Source organism: Coturnix japonica, chromosome 1 (assembly GCF_054131305.1).
Source record: "Coturnix japonica strain WE chromosome 1, WE-NBRP24, whole genome shotgun sequence".
Taxonomy (NCBI): domain Eukaryota; kingdom Metazoa; phylum Chordata; class Aves; order Galliformes; family Phasianidae; genus Coturnix; species Coturnix japonica.
In genome coordinates this window covers 11,303,664-11,320,141 of record NC_140663.1, presented here as the reverse complement: position 1 = coordinate 11,320,141, position 16,478 = coordinate 11,303,664, and the positions used below count along the sequence as shown (strand labels likewise).

Below are 16,478 nucleotides of genomic sequence, written 5' to 3'. Positions count from 1 at the left end.
AAGTATAAAACCATGGAAATATTTTCTTGTCTTGACTTTTCTGGTCTTGACTTTATAGCAGTGAGATTATTGACGTCTCTTCTTTTTAAAATACATGTTAAGTATCAGGATTAGTTTTTAGTATAACGATAGATATGACATGATTCTAAAGTATTTATTGAGAAACTCTGAACTCTCCAGAGCTTCTTGAAACTATTCATTTTTACTATTTTTCAAGGTCTTTGGCAGACTGTGTATGAATAGTAGGAGTATGTGGCATTTACATGCAATTTTTATTTCATCCATATAAGGTCCTCATAAATGTTTCAGGAATGTACACATCAGCTCTCTTTTCCTACCCCAAATCATGCATACTTGAATGTGGAAAACCCATCCACCCAGTTCGCAATAAAGCATGAGGATCTATGTGCAGAGTTAGGATTCACTGTCTGGTCTTTACAGGCAGAGATTTTAAAGGCATGAATCAAAGTTCAGCAGAGTCAATGAGACGCTCTGATGTAATTCAAAGTACCCAGATTGCATAGGATAGCGGCTGACACTTACAAACCAAGCCATATTCCCAGTTCCCAAATTACTGATTCCCTTCCTACTAAACCCCAGTGTCATGTAAATTTCTTTATTTTTATTTTCCATTTGTGCTACTTTAGAATACTTCATCCTCATCTGGTGTCACATCTTTATTGGGCTTCTGCTGTTATATTTTCCGTGTCTGAAACTGGTACTAATTTCTTCCATTACAAACTTTTACAGATTTGAAATACAGAGAATAAAATTCTGCCCATAAAGTCAGTCCTTTTGTATCAGAGAGGCTGCAGATTTTTATCCAGTACATCTCACTTCAGACTCCTAATTACTTCATCTTAGACCATATAGACTAGCAAGTCATTTTAGTCTAGCTGGGTCTGTGTTTATTTTACCTGCCTGCCTTTGAGACATAAATGGAACATAAGAGCTCTGTGTAGCCAGTAACAGTCTTCAGTAGTCATTGAAGAGAGAAGAAATCCTCTGTTTCACACATTAACAATTTCCATTTATACAAAATGGAAGATACAGTCCTGGAGGAAATGCCCTGCAGTGATTCTGACACTGTGTTGTGAAGTCCCAGAGATCTGCATTTTTCAGACAGAACAAATTACTGTTCTGTAAAAGGCAGAGGACCATTGACACAGCTTGCACCTTAACCACAGCTTATACTTGAGGCTGTTTCTTTCTTTAAGGACCAAGTGGAAGGTACATTCTGTGTTGCCCTTCATATACAAGTTTTAGCAAATATGTTTTTTACCCCAAATATGGCCATTGTTTAAGATAAAAGAAATATCAAGAAAAACTATAGAGAATCATGTAAAAGACTGTGACTGATTTCTTAGTGTGAACTAGCCCACTATCCTCTTGTCTTAGTTTCAGATGGGATGGAATTTTTTTCTTCAGAGTGCCTGCTATGATGTTTTGGTTCTAGGAGAAAAACAATGTTGATGACACACTGATGTTTACAGTAGCTGCTGAGCAGCGTTGTTCAGAATAGAGGCCATTGTCAGTGAAAGGCCCAAGGAGCTGGGAGGGAACAGCATTGGGACAGCTGACTTAAACTAGTCAAAGGGATATTCCATACCACACAGCAACAAGCAGAAAGAGTTTTGACAGGAGTGGGAGTTCATCTCTCGCCTGCTGCTCAGGGGCTGGCTGGGCACTGGCTGGGCGGTGGTGAGCTTCACTTGTTATATACATTTATACACATATAATATAATATAATATAATATAATATAATATAATATAATATAATATAATATAATGTAATGTAATGTAATGTAATGTAATGTAATGTAATATAATATAATATTTCATGTTATACGTTGCATCGGTATGTAAATTAGAAAAGAAGGGAATAAGACTTACAGATAGAAAATGAAAAGAACATGTAAGGACATCATAGATCAATTAAGTGCTCTAAATTGTGTTGAACTGATATAATTCACCTATTCATTCTCTATTATTTCTTAGATGTAGCTGTTTCATTCCTGCTCTAAATAAGAAATGACTAAGAAGAAAGGAGATTAAGAGAAAGGAGCCTTCCAAAAGTGGTAAACAGGCTCTGCAGATTACAGAGAAGCAATAGATTCTTCATATTATTATGCCAGAAGCAGTTGTGGATAGCTAAAGAATACTCTAAGGATCTGTCTAGGGAACAGATTCAATTTTCATTGCAAATTCCCCCAGCTTGTGACCCAGTGCTGTTGAGCTCTCCTGAGTGTCACATACAAGTGGGCAGAGTGGTCCCAACATACATGGATTGTTCCAGTTCTGTGCACAGCCTTTTCTTGGGCGACAGGGAAATGAACATCTCACACTCTCATCACACTGATCTAAACGCTATGATGCACACGTACATCACATCCATGGATCAACGTGTGCTCTTGTGAAGTCCCATCTGTGAGAACTGTGCCCAGGGCTGGGGCTCCTGGCACAAGAAAGGTGCAGAGCTGCTGGAGCAGGTCCAGAGGAGGGATATGAAGGTAATCAGAGGGCTAGAGCACTTCTACAGGGAAAGGCTAAGGGAGATGGGCTTGTTTAGCTTGGAAAAGAGAAAAAATAGGATGTTGTTCAGAATGGAAGGCGCTGTTTTAAAACATAATCAGCTGCACAGATAGATGATGAAGTGTTACTAACATGCCCCTCAGAAACGTGTCCTGGGTATTATTGCACCATAAACCCAACAAGCCAATGCTGTTATGACACCACATACTGCTGCAGCTGCATAATGAGAGATGTAAACAGGTATAATAAAAGACACATGAAGCAACGTCCTGCTCTAATCAGTGCTGATAAGAAATGGAAGGCGTTGGGGGATCTTTTTATTTCATGATATCTGGCGATGCAACTCCATTGTCCTCTCTACTAAGCTGGAATGAAAATGAAGGAAAACATGTACCAATGTCATGTGCCCAAGTTTTCTTAAATTAGGTTAGGTTTGTGGGTTTTTTGGCTTGCTAAGTCAATATTGTTTTATCTAGTGTTAATGTATCCCTGGTAGAAGTGAAACATACATGAAGTTTTGAAAACAGCTGTTTAGCTTAAATCCCAAAAGCAGTAGGGATAAAAGAACCCTTTGATTTGTAACTACTCATTTTGTTTAAATCACAGGAATGGCAGAGATAAGAGAACCCTCTGTTTATCTTTTTCTGTGCTGGAGAGCACATCTTACTATTGCTCTGTAATCATTTTGTCTGGGTCAATTTCTGCTTTCTAACCTCCCCAAAGTTCTGCTCATGATGCAGGTGTGCTGACATCAGGATTTAATCATAGAATCATAGAATTACCCAGGTTGGAAAAGACCTTGAAGATCATCAAGTCCAACCGCAGCCTTTAGCTTCCTTTCAGCCAGCACTGAAAGCAAGATCACAGCCTGACTTCCCTATTTCAACTCGACTCTTTGTAGAGGTGTTGGTGAAAGTAGGGGAAATAGCACTTGAAATTTCCAGTACCTCTATGATTAAACAAATGTTGGAGTTAAGCATCAGTGAGAGAACGCTCGTTACTCACTACTTTTCCACAAGCAAGTAAATCATTTGTTATTCATCTACATTCAAATCCATAACATTGTGGTTTCTATCAGCTTCCATCTCAGGAGGTAGAAAGCTTCCTATTTAGAAATCATTTTTGTTTCCTTTTTACACACGGTTTTATCATCTGCTTATGATGCCTCGGTACTTTTAATACCAATTCTTATCATTCACTAATTATCACAATTATTTTATAATCCAACACCTGAAGAATTTTCATTGAAAGAAGCTTACCATTGTGCAACACAGTGCTCTATTCCTGAGTCAGTTATAAAGTTTTTGAAGAGAATACTATACTAGAATACTTAAAGAAGCACAATTTATCTCACAGGTTACAAATAAGACACATAATAATTACATCCCATTAAAAAATATAGAAATAGAATGCATTTTAAGGAACGACTGTGTGCTTCTGTTCTTGTTTTGCAGATACTAAATGACTCAGTTCAGATTCATCTGTTCTCCAGTGAAATCTATGGTTGCTTTCTTTCACTTGTTCTGTGAACCAGCTGTGTTGACTGATGTCTGAGAAATCAAGTTCACTCCCAGAATAATTCCATTGTCATCAATTTAGTTGCAGCAAGAACTAGTTTCACCCATGGAGCTCAGTACATTCTAGAAGGTCATGCAGACTGTCAGTAGCTCAGACAGGATTTAAATAGAGGATCCTCCCAAACTTCAACTCAAAGGAGCCTTTTTTGACATCATCATCGTGTCTACACATAAAGAGTGACATTTGGTCAAATACCACTCTGAGCATTGCTCATCTGTTGGCACACCAAAAAGTGACCTTCCTGGCTCTTGTCACATGCCCTCATTCTCCGTTTGCATTTATTTATAACCCCCTCCTCTGTTCAGTGCCAGCTGTTAAAGCCAAAGCGGATTTCCTTTCCCTCTCCCTCCTGGGAGCTGAGGATGAAGGAGTGGTTTCAGACTCATTTCATCAGGGAGCTCAGCCTGGGAGCCCAGCAGTGCCACAACAGCTTCTTAGCAGCTGAAAGCAGTTCCTGCAACACGCAGTGTGCCTGTGTGGTGTTACTGGCAATTATAATGCTGCAGTTACATGAAAGAGCCTTGCTGAACGTAATAGCTTGGATTACAGAATGTCTTAAAGTCTATTCTAGCCCTGTATATCTGTGATGTAAAAGATGTTTAAATTCCTATAATTTTCTTCAACATTACTAGCTGGACAGTGGAAGGAGACTCAAATTATTCTCTGAATATGACAACAGCAGTGTGTGTTATGCTTAGGGCCAATTGCCAGTGGGCTCATGCGGCCAGTCAGTCTGCACGTGTCCAACTGGATTGGTCACAATTCATGCTCTCTCTTGCCCAAGGAGATGGTGTGGAAGGCAAAGAGATGGGTGGGCTCGTATTACTGCATTGGCAGGGTGAATGTACAGAGCAGTGAATAAAAATGAACAGAAAATCCAGCTTCCCTAGCTTCATTCTTTCTGAAATAGCCTACTTATATAGGACTCTATGGTTTGATTTGACACTGGCTTTCTACAAGTGCTCTAAAAGCATACAAGTAAAATGTAGCTCCAGTTCTTCCACGAACATTATTGGTTTTATTCTGCTTTGTTGTCAGAGGTGATAACAGTCTCTAAGCTCAAAAAAAGAGGAACAGTGTATTCAAGTTGTTTCAATCCTGGGCTCCTAGAATGGATGTGTCACTATTTAGCAGGAAATAAACATCTGTGAACCTCCAACAGGGACTGTCTGCAAGACTTCAAAGATGTTATGTTCAGATGTGAGAAAGAAGAGAGTTCCAGTGCTCCACAGCTTTAAAGGCAGCTCCTATAAATCATGTAGAATCAACAGCTCAATTGACCTGTCTCACTCCCAAGATCAGCTCATTCTCTTGGTCCTCTTTGGAAATCATGAGAGGAATCTATTTAGGACACTGCTGGTGAAAACTCAGGCCTATGCACTCTTAAGGCATCTTCCTTGGCCAGTCTAAATATTCCTGCTGCAGTCTATATAATTCTTCTGCAGATGTACACAGCCAGGAATGACCCCACCAGCATATTTTCACCATGAAGCATGTCAGAGTACATGCTTCCACAGTACCATACTGTGCCTCCTTCCTTTCCTACATATCTCCATTCTGTCCCTTCCCAAGCACTTTGTAGCCCTTTCAGTGCACCTACCCCTTCATTTCGCAGTCCAGCCAGGATAAGCTTGGAAGGATGGATTTTGCTCCCACATCACAGAGGACTTTCTATGGGCCAAAGAGCATTGCCAAGAGTTACACTCACAACCACGAAGGCAGCCAGACCATCTGAAGGACCCACACTCCTCACTCCTCTGCTGATGAGGGTGAGGGATGACAAATGTCTTTATTTACCACTTGTAAATAGAAGCACAGAAGTAAGACCAGATATTTCTTAGAGCCACACATCAGAAACAAATAACCTAAGAAAAAAAAAATAAAACAAGCAAATAAATAAATAATCCCTGCAAATATGTAAGTGACATGAGAATAAGGTTCATTAAATGTACAGGCAGTGATCTGATCATATCAGAAATCCATCTAAAGGGTATAGTTAAGATCTTAGCAATTACTGACATTGACATTCAAGCCATGGTACTATATGTAAAAAATATTCCCTGTTGTAAAAGATAGATACAAGCTCAATCCATTACAGCATGAGTTTAAAATGAATGCCAGAAGGGCACCCTCCAGTAATGCATTTAGACACAAACAGTTTGTCGTCATCTTGCCTACAGTACAATGATCTGGGATTTCTAATTCATGATTGAAAGTCAAGTCACTCATAAAAACGAAACCACGTGAGGAGCTAATCTATATATTCTCAATGTTTTGTTTATTTTTCTCCCCCTTTCATACCAAATGTACTTCTTCCTATTTATTAAACCTGTTAATATATCCTGCTCTAGCTACAAATTCATTCACAGAAGGGCAAGGATTGTTCTTTATGCTCAGTGACACTGAAAAAAAAAAAAGAATGCAAATCTGACCAGGCCTTCTAGCCCCTGTAATTGAATTTCCTAAATGAATTTTAATCACAGTTCTTTCACAAAATGTTATGCAATGTTACAATTCATTACAGGCACTAACCGGAACAGAATCCTCTCCTAGTGCTTCACGTTTGCAATGAAGTTGCCAAGCTTCACTGATTTTGGAAACAAATGCAACAGTCTTAATTTCCTCTAAGATACAAGGTTAAATTTCAAATCAGGAATTATCTAGGGCAAGATGTGTGCCAGTAAAATGGGGCAAGACTTCAATCCACATAAAGTTATGTTTTATAGAGTGTGAGTACAAATCAAAACATCTACAAGGCCGGCTTATCTTTAGACATGCTGATAGAAAACTTTTCAGGCAAAGTCAGGTGAGAAGAGTCGAAAGGAATGAACTGGGATTTTCCCACTAGTAAATGAGCAGCAAATCTGCTTGACCAAAGGTAACTGATACATACTGGTCTTCCTCATTCTGAACAAGATAACATGGCAGTATTAGCCTTCCTTACCTTACAGAGGTCAAGGGAATGGCAGATTAAGACAAGATAAGAAAGGCTTGTGTTTCTCTTCCCCCAAGATCTTTAGACCCTCACCTCTGTTCCTACATGAGATTTTCCTACAGTCTCAATTCTTGAGCTTCCAGATAAGGTGCATATAAACATATCTGAACTCCAGGTAGTCTCAGAATCCATACTGCCATTACATACGGTCTCTTTTGTTTCATATGTACATAGCTCTGTTCTCTGCCTTCCATTGTGTTGCACCCTTAAGAAGGTATGGATAGAGTTCAGAAGTACCCATTTTACTCCTCTGAGCTGCCCATTTCTCTGGCTCCTCAAAACCTCACTCTTCTCACTGGAGCCAGGTATGAGCTGTTCACAGGGGTGGACAGGTGTGAGGCAGTGGACTTCATCCACTGTATGAAGAAATTATGTCAGGAGAGGAAGGAACAGTCCTGAGAGCTGCTCTTTGAGATGGAGGTCTATGTGGCTGTGCTCCTGCAGTACTGGGTTCAGGGAGTCCTGGCTCTCTGTGATAATGGTTGGCACTACTAACAAGATACAAGGTTAAGTTGCAAAATCAGTTATTGTCTAAGGCCAGATGTGTTCCAGTAAATAGGGCATGGACCTTGAATTCAGCTGCACTATCACCAGGGATTATTAAATCACTACCAAGGTTTAACAACCTGCATTTTGGCTCGTGCCAACAAACACTCTCCCATACACTAATCACAGCTGAGGCATCTGAGGAGGGCAAATGAAGCCATCTGCTCTTCTGGGCTAGAATAAGTCATCTTTATGAAAATATATGCTCTGTACAATTTGGCTTCAAGGCTGAAGAATGTTCCTGGACCATTATTAGTACAGATACAACCTAAATGCATCTATTATAGTCCCAGTTATTGTCTTCCTCCAGTTATAGTTTGGTAGCCCTGCCTGCAGCAGAAAGTTTGGAGCTTGATGATCCTTGAGGTACCTTCCAACCCAAGCCATTCTATGGTTCTATGCTGTCCCCTAAGTAGAAAGTAGAGACACTGGCTTGTCATTAGAGAGTATTTCACTTAATATTTAGAAGCATGGTGATTTTCTGGTTTGGTTTTGTTTTTTAGTAGTTCTCTAAATTCCTTCTCTGTAGTCTGGTCAATTTCTTTACCATGCAAGACGTTTAGATCTGTAACAGTAAACATGACATTTACAGTTACTTTGTTTTACTTACTAGTTATTACTAGTTAGTTACTTTATTGTTACAATAACACATCTTGGAGCTCAGTGAGAATGTTGGCTTAACTATTTTTTCAAGGGCTATTCCTTGATTGGAGAAATATTTTATGGTTAGGTATGTTTTAATTAAACGTTACGGTGAAGCACTCATTGCCTTTATGTATATGCATTAGCTGGCAGCGTAACCCCCCTTCACAGGATAACTTATCATCCAACATGCTTTGAAACTGCTTGTCTCTGCCTGCACCATGCCATGTCTTCTTTGACTTCTTTCCAAAACAGCACAGATACCATGAGAATGGTTTCCTCCCCACGTTACAATTAGAAGGGCTAGGTTGCCCTACTGGAAAATGTTTCCATTTTGTCCCAGCATGGGACTGTTTTACCAGAGTGACTTTTACCAACCTAGCAGACTTCCTTTTGGTTCAACATTCATATGCCTTTAAAAGATTTAGTAGGGACACTATCAGAGTGGTGAAAAATGTCTTTGCTGGGATAGTTTATTTCACTGAGAGATCCAGCTCAGTGAGTGTGCTTCCCAATGCTATAAACTGCATCTGTGCTGACAGAGAAAATGTTGCCTAGTATATAGTGAGCCTAAGTCTAACCTAAGTCTAGCGGGGTTTGATGATATTGATGTTCTAATGTTAGCAAGAGATGGCAGAACATTTAATATTTTATTATCTTGGAGGATTTTCACAATCAAGACAAGACAGCTCAGGTACAAAGCTAGAAAAATGTTTCATTATAACAATTTTGTTGTTTTTTTTTTTGCCTTCTTTAGATCGTGCTTCAGTTACTGTCCAGGACAGTAGGTACCTTCCTCTGACACAGCTTATGTCAACTCACTAAATTACACTTTGTAAATGAGATATTAATTCCACACTTCTAAGTTCTAAACAAAATATTGACAAATCTCTGCTGCACTGAAAGTGAAACCCCTCATCAAGAGATTTATGGTCAAGTTAGTTGAGCTGTGTTGCTCATGATTAATTCACACTTTATCTCCGAGGGAAATACACCACTGTGGATACAATTCATGAAATACCAACTGCGTGATTCTAATTAAGGTACAGGTTGCTGTATTAAGCAGTTTAAGCTACGTTAAGGTATATCTCCTTCCAAAGGGTTAATGAAATGATACAGCATAAAAACTTCCTCAATAAAACAGGATTCTATTTCAACTGTTAAATTTCACTGTGAGAAAATAAAACACACCGACCCAAGAATATTCCATTTGATTGATATAGCTGTGCCTCTCTGCAGTACAAAGCAGATTCCAAATCTTTTTCATTTCCATTTGTAGTGGTCATACATAGGGCCAGTCTGAACTGTACCATTAGCAGAAATGCGCATCACTGAAGAAAATAAAATCATTACAGACCAGGTGTCAAGAAAAGCTCCAACTTTATTCACAGATGGCTGGAATCTCCCCATCTGTTAGTTACTTCTGGCCCTCGGCTTCTGCAGAATCTGAACATCAGTCCTCTGAGCACAGCAGCATGTCTGTGGTATTTTACAAGTCAGATCTCTGCTCTGGGTTTGCCCAACTTGTTCAGCACACACTGGAACTTTTCCTTAGTTTAAGTGCATTTGTGCATGTAAGACATTGAAAGATCAAAACATAGCAAAGCAGCAGGACCAGCCTGAGATCTTAGTTGGCTCATGGGAACAGTGAAACAGGAAATTACTTAATTTTAAATTCTGGTTCTGCTGTGGAACACCTCTCAGACTTGAATTTTCTCATGTTATGCAGAGTGCTGTGGCAGAGTAGGTAACACACATTAGATACAGACTTCTAGCTGTGCCAGAACGCACTTGAACAACCATATAATTCTTCACTAGAAAAAGAGATGTTTCCCTTTCAAATTAAACACTGTGAACACTGCGTGTTGTACAGACACCAGTTGTCTTTACTTACAGCCTCCAAATGCTGACATCTTTATTTGCTATATAGACAAAACACAACAAAGCACAACCTCCTCGAGTATGGCTTGTGTAGCACTGGTGACATACAAACAACTTCCAAATGACACGTGCATGCAGCTCTACCTGCACAGGGACATTCAGCTGACCTTCAGGATAAGCATCCCAAATTCCTTACTGTTGGCAATCAGATACTACTGGTCTGGAGGTGCTTCCCTATACAAAGTGTTAATTTGGTTCCTAAACTAAACAGGCATTGATTGTAGCTATGAAGAGCAGCTTTATCATCCAGCTCGTGTAGTCAGCCTTAGATTCTATACAGTAAGAGTAGAAATAACTTCAATCCATGTAGATTTACGTTGAATGAAGTGTGAGTACAAATCAAAACAACTACAAGGCCTGCTTATCTTTAAACATACTGATAAGAGATGAAATGATTGGGCAAAGTCAGGTGAGAAAAATCAGGAGGATCGAACTGGGATTTTCCCACTAGTGAATAAGCAGCAAATCTGCTTGACCAAAGGTAACTGATACACACTGATCTTCCTCATTCTGAACAAGATAACGTGGCAGTATTAGCCTTCCTTACCTTACACAGGTTAAGGGAATGATAGATTAATAATGAGAAAAGTAGGGCTTACATTTCCATAGAATCATAGACTGGTTTGGGTTGGAAGGAACCTTTAAGACCATGTAGTCAGTCCCCTTGGGGCCTTCTCTTCTCTAGGATGAAAAGCCCCAGCTCTTTCAGCTCGTCCACATAGGACAGGTGCTCCAGCCCTCTGATCTTTTTTGTGGCCATCCTCTGGACCTGCTCCAACAACTTCCACATCCTTCTTGTGTTGGGGGCCCCAGAACTGGATGCAGTACTCCAGGTGGTGTCTCATAAGAGCACAGCAGGAGCAGAACCACTTCCCTCAACATTCTGGTCACCCTTCTCTTAATGCAACCCAGGATATGGTTGACCTGGGAGGTTGCTGCCCAGGGAGGTTGTGGATGCCCCATCCTTGGAGGTGTTCAAGACCAGGTTGGACAGGGCTCTGGGCAACCTGATCTAGTAAAGGTGTATGTTTGGTGGCCCTGCCAGGCAGGGGGTTGGAACTACATGATCCTTGAGGTCCCTTCCAACCTGGGTCATTCTGTGATTCTGTGATTGTGATTCTGTGACCTTCTGGGCTACAAGCACACACTGCTGGCTGATGTTGAGTCTTTCATCAACTGACACCTCCAAATCCTTCTCCTCAGGACTCTCAAGCCATTCTCCACCTTATCTATAGCTGTGCTTCCCACAGGATCCTTACACCTTCACCTCTGATCCTGTGTGAGATGTCCCACTGCTCCCAGTTCCTGAGAGAACCAACTTTAGGAAACTTTTCGCCACATCACCAGTGAGTTAAGAGCACACACAGGCTCCCACACGGGGAACGCTGACGAACTATCGGGGCCATCCACAGCTCTTGGCCGGCTCTCATGGCTCCACACCCCGCCGCCATCTTATCAGCCCCATACACGGCCGGGCGGGGGCGGTCGCACGGCGGTGCCGCTGTGGCATGGTGCGGGGCCGGGCGCTGTGGAGCTGCTCGGCGCTGTGCTGCGCGGGCGGGAAGCCGCAGCCGTTCAACAGCTCCTGTCGGAGAGCCGGGGAGCCGCCGCGGAGGGGGTGGAGCGGTACCATGGAGGAGGAGGAAGAAGAGGACGGGACTGCTTTGGGGCAGCGGACAGGGAGGTGAGCGGCGAGCCGGGGTGGGAGCTGCTGCCCCGCACTTTCCTGTGGGCAGGGAGGGTGCTGCGGGTGCTGCCCTGCCCCGTCTCGCCGCGGGGCTGCGGACCGCGTTCGCCTTGAGGACGGTGAGGTGGAAGAAGGAGTCCTGCTTCATCCCCGCCACCCCCCTGGCCGTGCCCGTGTTTGCCGTGAGCGGACGGGAGGTAACGCTGCAGCATCGCTCCTGGAGCGGCGCGTTATGTAACAGCCCGGCGAACGCGCTCCGTGCAACTGACGCTTCGGCCGCTGATCCCGTGTAAGGGGGGACTGGGGGTGTGTGAGGCCGGCGTTCATCCTGCGCTGCGGGTAGATATGAACGGAGTAATGTAACGTAATTAGCTCAAATAATCTCAATGAACAGTCTTTATCTCTGGTAAGGGTTTAGAGTGTTCCTTGAATATCTAGGCTGCATGCATTTATGTCCGTGTTGGACTAAAGCTGAAGGGATTTTTCTAGCGATGATAGTGATGTATTTTCCAGTCAGCAAACAGCAAGTCTGAAGCAAGTTCTCAGCTTCTCTTTTGAAGTACTGTTTGCATTTGGGCGTTTCCTTTTTATTTTTCAAGTGACACCGAAGGAAGCGACACCAAACATTAAAGGTCAGAACACAATATGTAGTTTCATCACTTTTCTGACAAAAGACTTTTGAAAATGGCCGTGGATTTTTCTTCAGAGTAGCTACTTTAGCAGCTAATGAGGTAGGAAGCCCGATTAATTTTATAGATACAAACCACAAATGCTAATAGGATAAAAACCATATTGCTTTGAGAATTGCTGCAGCAGTTGCTTGAGAAATGCCTGAGATGGTCTGAAAAAGGAATCCCTGTCACAAGAAGGTGATGGTCAGACTGAGAAGCCACTCTGCTGTAGCAGTGTGGTGAAGAGGAGGAAGGAAGGGTTGGAAGTGAAACCAATACAAATAGCATCGAATGGGGCTTTGGCTGGGCTCAGATCTAAAGTGATCTGCGGCCATTTGAAAAGCATTCCAGAACTTATTTTCTTCCCTTGTGAAGACTAAGTGGATTTGAGGAATTACCTCAGCAGAAACCTACTGTTTCCTTAACTCCTGTAAGCCCAAAATGTTGTGTCTGCGATGAAGAAAATGCTGTCATATTAATTAGTACCTTTATATGTAATGCATGCAGTGAAGTTATTTTCCTTTTGGTCTGTAAATCCATTCCTGATTTCAGTTTAGTTTTTTGGTCTATTGCTGTATGTTTTAAGCTCGTAGTCAGGATCCTCGCTCTAACATGCTCAGAGCCCGGCTGTGGTAAATCACTTGCTCATCCAGCCTCTACGTGCAGCTGGAGGCTTGAATGGAAGGGATTTTTCTGTGTGGCAGATGTTGTGCATGGTTTGAATATTCTTGGAAAACCTTGGAGGTGAGTCATGTTATTTGTTGTTTGCGTGTAATATATTAGTGCTTGGCATCTATTAAAGGAGGTATAACATGGATTTGTATACCCATTTTGGTGCAGGTGTAGGGTAACTCTCACAGAGCTGTTCAGCAAAGACATATATGACCAGGTGACTCCATGAGGACACTTGACTGCAGTCCTCGGGTGTCCCTGCTGTGAGAAATAAGGTTTGGTGTTGTGCAAGGGAGCGGGCAGGTGGTGAGGAATAAGGCTGTGGATGTATATGGAGAGATTTTTCTTGGGTAAGACCTGTCAGTGCAGTTGGTGCTGGTGGAACTATCTGCTGAGCAAGGGCTGTTGGAAGGTGTCGATTTTTCATTGCTTACAATGTTTGGAAGCAATTTCAGTTGTTTACGCTGAAGGCTCCCGTGTTGTGGGCTGGTTTTTAAAGGAAGTTTTCAGTGCGGTTCAGCTATTTCTGATGATGAAATTGTGGCAGTAACGAGTTGTTTGTGAGCATGTATTTAGACTTGTTTAAATGAAACACTTTGTCTCCTGAAACACTCCTACCTATTTAGAATCGTGCCTTGAGAATTAAAAGAAGGCTCACATTTATGTTGGAAATGTGCCTTGCCTCCTTCAGAGGGGGAAAACAAACAAACAGCCTTAATGTGAATGCTTTTGTTAGTGACTAACAACCGAAGCACTTGGCCTTTCTTTGAGAGTACTTGGGGAGGCCTCCCAGCCTGTGGTTGTGGGGTTAGAGAAAAGGGCTGTTTGTATATGGGAAAAAAGGGTGATGCCTTGGGACGTTCCCAGTTTCCTTCCGTATTTGTGTTCTTCTGTATCCAGTGTTCTGCTACTTATCGTTCAGAAACCTTGTGTTTGGGAAGGCTGATGGTCTCATAAATTAACTCATGTGAAAGCTGGTCTTTGAACAGTTGCATTCAAGAACAACATTTTGTCAATAAAGAAAAACTTCAACTTCCTTTCATTAAGTTCATTAAATGATGTGAGGATGATTTATTTGGATTTCAACACATCTGAGGTCAAATGTTATAGTGTTGTCAGATCCATATGGCTAAGGGGAACGTGCGTGTACATAGAGAGAGAGGATGTTGTTTGCATAAGCAGGAATTGAGCATATGTTGAAATCCAAGTGTGAAAGTAGATTAGAAAAGAGTTTAAGGAAATATTTTTATATCCAATTGCATTGGATACTGTGTGCTTAGACTTGGAACTGAAGAGAGGGAATTAAGTGAACCTGCTCTTAAATATGTATATAAACAAAAATGTATGTTATTGATTTAGCAATGAAAACTTGTATAATGCTCCGGCATTGCTGCACTTCCTGGATAACTGAGGCTTTGCAGGCTTTAAAGGATTATTTGCAGTGTGAGCCTGGAGAACATTTGCATGGCAGTTTGTTCCTTTCCGGCATGGAGAGAGAGAAGGAAAAAAGCAAATTAAAAGGCTTTGTAAATGAGGTGGAGATAGAGACTAAAGAGCTGCAGACATAAAAAAAAATACCAGCACTGAATAGAAATGAACCGCTTCAGGTCCTGCTTTGCCATGTGGATCCTATGGATGAAGGTGTTCAGCTTCTCTGAAACAGTTCTTACCTGCCTTTCTTTCAGTATGTTCAAATAGAGCCTTAGTCTCGTCAGGTGTGGTGGTATTTTGTTTTAGTTATATCTCATTGACGTAGGATGTTGGGCAGGGAGCCCTCTGCCCTTAGGACAGATTGCAAGATGAAGATTACAACTTCATTGTAGTTGAGGAAAAACCTGAGCTAACAGCACAACATCAGCATCACATAATGGCTTAAAATACTAAACCCGAGCTGTGTTGTATTTTAATGCATCTGGCTGGCTAAAGTGTGTTTGTAAATACTGAGCTTTAAAGTTTGATCATTTCTTCTAACTAAGCTTCATGCTGGAAGGGTTTGTGTCTATGATTAATTGTATTCACATCAGGAGTCCAGCTAATGAACAGCTCGTCCACTCCAGCACGAACTTAAGCAGAGCTGATGGCAGAACACAAAGCTGGGCTCCGGATCCTGTGGCTGGCTGGGTACCACTGAAGGGTTTGCTCTTTTAGAACAGCTTCATTAGAATTCCTTGCAATTGTGAGGCGCTGTCCATGGAGATTATCCTTGCTGCTGGAGTCCAAAGGTTATCTGTGCTCAGCTGTGCGCATAGTCCATCTTCTGGTATTTTTCTGTTGACTTTAAGAACTGTCTGTGTTTTGAGTCACCCCCCAGTGGTTGTGTTGCATGCCATCCTGCAGCCATACTGCACAAGCTTTGCTTCTGTGTGTGGTCAGCTGGAGGCCTGTGTAGCACAGCAGGCAAGAAAACTTTAATTACAGCTCCAGAATATGCATCCCCCATTCTTCCCCGTGCCTTAAGTGGAAATAGGAAATGGGTTGTTGAGAGAGACAGTAAAGCACTTCACAGCGAAGGGAGAATTGATTCCTGCTGTCCTGCCTTCCCCAAGAACAGCACAGAGCAGTGCTGCTCTTAGGCTTCATCTTAACAGTGGTCCCATGTGTCCGACACAATAGCTTTATGTTTTTGTTGCCCTCTATTTTTCTATATCTACATACATACATATGTTTTAATATCTAAATATTGTAACTATATTATGTGTTTTATACGTGGTCTAAGACAATTCCTTTGCACTCAGTGTGGTCCAGGCAAGCCATAAAGCCAGGCACTCATGGTAGACTGAGCTTTTAAATGTGGTAGTCATATCCCTGTTTTTGCAAACAGAGATTCAAGCCTGCAGTAAAATGAGGATATAGAAGGAAATTATCAGGTTTAATAGGCATGTATAGATAAAGACATTAGAGGTTGGGTCTGTCATCTGTTTATATGCATGGTTCCTAAAGGTAACTGCTATCATGTAGCATCATAAACTATACAGAATACACGTATTGCAGCAAAACTCTGTAATGCTAAATACAAGGCATAAAAATGTCAGGGGCTATAAAGCTGTGTCCATACTGGACAGGGACAGTTAATCAGCGGGGCATTTAGATGGCAAAGGGCTGGTTGCTGTGAGTTATCCCAGTTCCAGGAAGAGGTGGCTTCGTGAAGTCAGCGCAAGTCCAGAGCTGATGACAGCACTGAGAAATAGCTGCTCCAGGTACTGCTGGTGGGTCT

The 16,478-nt window shown here is 41.8% G+C and overlaps 1 protein-coding gene across 9 annotated transcripts in view; it reads left to right on the top strand.

Annotated features, from left to right (window-relative positions):
• Positions 1-1,629: 1,629 nt before the first annotated feature.
• NAPEPLD (N-acyl phosphatidylethanolamine phospholipase D) overlaps positions 1,630-16,478 on the top strand; it is a 29,051-nt gene continuing 14,202 nt past the window's right edge. For 2 of the 9 annotated variants that reach the window (XM_015883672.3, XM_085513204.1), the window contains exon 1: positions 11,729-11,918. In XM_015883672.3, coding sequence (XP_015739158.2) covers positions 11,743-11,918 — 176 coding nt within the window. In that variant the 5' untranslated portion in view covers positions 11,729-11,742. Of the gene's footprint in view, positions 1,702-11,728; positions 12,328-12,520; positions 12,653-13,261; positions 13,337-16,478 lie in introns of those variants that run through there. The other 7 variants (XM_085513189.1, XM_085513181.1, XM_032442334.2 and 4 more) reach the window with 7 other exon arrangements.